The sequence below is a fragment of the Nerophis ophidion genome, linkage group LG01 (assembly GCF_033978795.1).
Source record: "Nerophis ophidion isolate RoL-2023_Sa linkage group LG01, RoL_Noph_v1.0, whole genome shotgun sequence".
NCBI classification, from domain to species: Eukaryota; Metazoa; Chordata; class Actinopteri; order Syngnathiformes; family Syngnathidae; genus Nerophis; species Nerophis ophidion.
This window is the reverse complement of record NC_084611.1, coordinates 32,518,462-32,523,734: the sequence shown is the minus strand read 5'-3', so window position 1 is coordinate 32,523,734 and position 5,273 is coordinate 32,518,462. Positions and strand designations below refer to the sequence as shown.

Genomic DNA, 5,273 nt, shown 5'->3' with positions numbered 1-5,273 from the left:
CCTGCGGACCCTGCGGATGGACCTGGCCCTCCTGCGCCTCCTGACTCTCCTCATCCTGCGGCGCCTGGGCTGCCTTCTCCTCCTGCGCCTGACGGATCTCCTCCTCCGTCTCCTGACGGATCTCCTCCTTCTCCTCACGGATCTCCTTCTCCTTCTCCTCCTCCTCCTGCGGGGGGTGACCCTCCTGCGCCTTCTGCGCATGCGGCGCCGCCTGGTTCTCCTGCGCCTCCTCCTGCCTCTGCGTCTCCTCCTGCGCCTGCCGAACCTCCTCCTGCGCCTCCTCCTTCGATAGCTGCCGCCACGGATGCGGTTGAGCCTGAAGGAGCCGCGGCCCGCCGGGGCCCTGGTGCGGACGATGTACTTTCTGGACTGCAGTCTCAGTAGGGCGAGGCGGATGTTGGTTCTGTTCCGGACCACGTCGTAGCCGTTGGCCTTCAGGACCCTCTTCAGGCCCACCAGGGTGATGCCACCCGGGCCTCCGTACTCCAGGGCATTCAGGATCAGGTTGGACACTACGGCCCCTCTTTTCCTGGATCTGGATCTCGTCCTCAAGGGGGATTTGGGTGCGGCAGACATCGTGCCTGGTTCTGGATTCAGGTGAGTTCAGACAGAGTTCAGCTTGCTTGCTTGCTTGCTTACTTTCTTAGTCTTCTTGAGGTTTGGTTGTGTTCCCAAGTCCTCATGATCCTGAAGTCGGAGTCCCGACACCATACCTCAACTCTCGAAAATTTCCCGGAAAACCCCCTTTAATATGAACTCATAAGCCATTCATTTGGATTTGGAGAAAAGCATTTCATAAGCCTGACCCGGATTTGAACCCTCTGTACGTTCACATTTTTAGAGGCGCTTGAGCTTTGGGGTCAAAGATATGATGCGTAATGACGCGCAGACACCCACGACACCTCGTCTCGGACGTCATCGCACTCTCATGTGTCTGTACCACACCTGTGGAAAAAAGACACTTTGGAGTTTCCATCAGTGAAACCAATCGAATTCAAGCTGCTGTCGCCCGAAGAAAAACGCAAGTTGTCGACCTGCGATGCAAAGCCATTTCAAACAAAGTGCGTGTTTTTGCAGCAAGTTTTTCTTAAAATTATTAAATAATAATATTTTTTTTAAAAAAGGTAACGCTTTATTTAGTATGGGGAACACATATTCACCATTAATTAGTTGCTTATTAACATACAAATTAGTAACATATTGGCTCTTAATTAGTCATTATTAAGTACTTATTAATGCCTTTTTCTGCATAGCCTGATTGTACTACCAGTAAGCCAATAACTAAAAGTCTTCCCTCAATAACCACATAATTATTGCTTATTAGAATAGAATAGATGATAATAGAATGGACTTTATTGTCAGTATATTTATATATATCGACATTAAGGACTCCAACTTAAGGTAAGGCAGTGGGAACAAATATGGGGTAAAAATAAATTACATAAGTGGTTATTAAGAAAGCAAACAAAAAATTTAAACAAATGGTCTACGATCCAATAAAACATAATAAGCAATCCTGTACAATATACGAAACACTATAGAAATACCAAATACTGTACTATATACAGAACAAGACAAGAGTACCGGAGTAATAAATAACAATCAGTGTCAGATGTGTTGCACTCGAAGGGTAATATTGCACAGTATAGGGTAGGATATTGTATAGGGGTGAATTATTATTATAAGGTAGAGGTATTAGTAACCCTAACCCTCATATGTTCCACTAGTGTCCAAACAATATGTGTTACTTTCCCTTATTCTGCATGGTCTTACTCCAGTAAGCCATTATCTAAGATTCTTCCCTCAAAAACCTCAGATATATTGATTATTAGTAACTATAACCCTTACCCTAACCCTTGTAAGTTCCCCTAGTGTCCAAATAACTCTAAATTAAGTATGTGTTACTTTGCCCTAGTCTGCATGGTCTTATTATACAACCAGTAAGCCAATAACTAAAAGTCTTCCCTCAATAACCACATAATTATTGCTTATTAGAATAGATTAGATAATAATAGAATAGAATAGAATGGACTTTATTGTCATTATATTTGTATATGATGAGATTAAGGACTCCAATTTAAGGTGCGGTAGTGAGAACAAATATGGGGTAAAAATAAATTACATAAGAGGTAATGAAGAAGAAAAAAACAAAGAATTAAAATAAACAAACTACTATCCAATAAAAAAATAATAAGCAATCTTGTACAATATACAAAACACTATAGAAATATAAAATAATGTAAATATACAGAACCAGACAAGAGCACCGGAGTAATAAATAACAATCAGTGTCGGAAGAATTGCACTCAAAGGGTAATATTGCACAGTAGGGTATTAGGGTAAGTTATTGTATAGGGGTGAATTATTATTAAAAGTTAGAGGTATTAGTGACCCAAACCCTAACCATTATATGTTCCCCTATCGTACAAACAACTCTAAATTAAGTATGTGTTACTTTCCCTTATTCTGCATGGTCTTACTCCAGTAAGCCATTATCTAAGATTCTTCCCTCAAAAACCTCAGATATATTGATTATTAGTAACTCTAACCCTTACCCTAACCCTTGTAAGTTCCCCTAGTGTCCAAATGACTCTAAATTAAGTATGTGTTACTTTGCCCTAGTCTGCATGGCCTTTTTATACAACCAGTAAGCAATTAACTAAACATTTTCTCTCAATCACCTCAGAATTATTGCTTATTGGAATAGAATAGAATAGAATAGAATAGAATAGAATAGAATAGAATAGAATAGAATGGACTTTATTGTCATTATATTTGTATATAATGAGATTAAGGACTCCAATTTAAGGTGCGGCAGTGGGAACAAATAACGGGTAAAAAAAAAAAACACTATAGAAATATAAAATACAGTACAAAATACAGAACAAGACAAGAGTACCGGAGTAATAAATAACAATCAGTGTCGGATGTGTTGCACTCGATGGGTAATATTGCACAGTAGGGTATTAGGGTAGGTTATTGTATAGGGAGGGGTGAATTCGTATTATAAGTTAGTGTTGCGATCTGCTGCTCAGATCTACACTATTTATTTTTCTATTTTGTATATTTCTCCGACTCCTTATTTCTTGTTTGCTTTGTCACCATGGTCACTCATCAGTCCACCTGCTAGTCTCACCCCGCACACCTGCTAATAATTATCACCCTCCTATTTAAGCTCACCTTTTCTGTTCAATCACCCTCGGATCCTAATTTGCCCACGCGCATCAGTGACGACTCTCATCCTTCGTATGTATTTTCTCGCTAGCTCTCACGCTAAGCCACTTTATATTCCAGCTTTCATGCTGAATGTTTTTGTTTACTCTTTTGTGTCCTCGCACCAAGTTTTAGTTTTCCTTGTGTTTTATCCTAGCTTTCACGCTAGCTTCTTTTGTTTACCTTTTCTCTTTACACCAGTGTTTTTGTTCATAGCCTTTTTGTTATTAAATAAATACCTTATATCTTACCTTTGCTGTGTTCTGCTTCGACGCATCCACGGGAAAACTACACCGGCATTACCATGCCGAAGAAAAGTGTTCACAGTTAGAGGTATTAGTAACCCTAACCCTAACCCTTATATGTTCCCCTGGTGTCCAAATAACTCTAAATGAAGTATGTGTTACTTTGCTTTATTCTGCATGGCCTTATTATACAACCAGTAAGCCAATAACTAAAAGTCTTCCCTCAATAACCTCAGAATTATTGCTTACTAGAATAGAATAGTATAGAGTGGAGTCTATTGTCAGTATATTTGTATATAACGAGATTAAGGACTCCAAAAGGTGCGGCAGTGGGAACAAATATGGGGTAAAAATAAATTATATAAGAGTTAATAAAGAAAAAAAAATAACAATTGAAATAAACAGACTACTATCCAATAAAAAATAATAAGTAATCCGGTACAATATACAAAACACTATAGAAATACAAAACACTGTACAATATACAGAACCAGACAAGAAGGGTAATATTGCACAGTAGGGTATTAATGTAGGATATTGTATAGGGGTGAATTATTATTAAAAGTAGAGGTATTAGTAACCCTAACCCTAACCCTTATATGTTCCCCTAGTGTCTAAATAACTCTAAATGAAGTATGTGTTACTTTGCCTTATTCTGCATGGACTCATTATACAACCAGTAAGCTAAGTCTTCCCTCAATAACCTCAAAATTATTGCTTATTAGTAACCCTAACCCTCACTTTAACCCTCCCCCTAACCTTCACCCTGACCCTAACCCTAACCCTTATATGTTCCCCTAGTGCCCAAATAACTCTAAATTGAGTCGTTGTTACTTTAATAAGCAACTAATTAATGGTGAATATGTTCCCCATACTAAAGTGTTACCCCCAAAAAATGTAAGATAATTGGTGTCAAAACTGTTTATTTACATATGACTAGGGTCAAATGCTTTATCAGTATCATGCTTCCAACCCCGCTTTGAAAAATACTGTGCACTGAAAATAATTTACTCATTGGTAGCCATCAATCCTGAAAAAAATCAGCACACATTGTTTTAATATTTTTTTTATTTTGTTTGTTGTTGTTGTTGATACATTATACTATTTAGTTCATGTTGGAGTTCAATTTAAATGTGTTATTTTATTGAGTTTATGAATTAAATGTGTTCTTGTTCCAAGGGAGGGCATACCACACAATAAATGGGAAGCACCGCCCTAATTGAACAATGTTGCAGTAAAAAAAGATTTTGTTTTTTTTAGATAAATCCATCCATCCATCTGTCTTCTGCTCATCCGAGGTCGGGTCGTGGGGGCAGCAGCCTAAGCAGGAAAGCCCAGACTCTCCTCTCCCCAGCCACTTCGTCCAGCTCTTCACGGGGAATCTCGAGGGGTTGCCAGGGCAGCCGGGTGACATAGTCTTCCCAACGTGTCCTGGGTCTTCCCCGTGGCCTCCTACCGGCCGGACGTGCCAGAAACACCTCCCTAGGGAGGCGTTCCGGTGGGATCCTGACCAGATGCTCTAATATCAAATGATCGTAGTTGCATATTACTTACAGATACAAAGTTTCCAAGGCAGAGCTGTATTGGAAAGTGTGATAACTTAGTGTTATATACATAATCAGGGAGCCGATTGTTCAAGCAGGATGTTATTTTTTTAACTAGCTCTCAGTCACAAGCAAAAATAAGATAACCATGCCCCCCTGTGGTGTGGGTTAGAACTGCAGGTATTTAACTACATAACCACATCTTCCTCCCCCTTAATGTTAAAGTACCACTGATAGTGGTGAAAATTACCCTCTGCGTTTGACCCATCCC

The 5,273-nt window shown here is 39.7% G+C and overlaps 1 protein-coding gene across 1 annotated transcript in view; it reads right to left on the bottom strand.

The window, feature by feature from the left end:
- LOC133568447 (protamine-like) overlaps positions 1–663 on the bottom strand; it is an 802-nt gene extending 139 nt beyond the window's left edge. Inside the window, exon 1 of the mRNA XM_061920418.1 lies at positions 1–663. This exon is cut by the window's left edge and continues 139 nt beyond it. Within this exon, the coding sequence (XP_061776402.1) occupies positions 1–576 (576 nt within the window). The 5' untranslated portion in view covers positions 577–663.
- Positions 664–5,273: the final 4,610 nt, after the last annotated feature.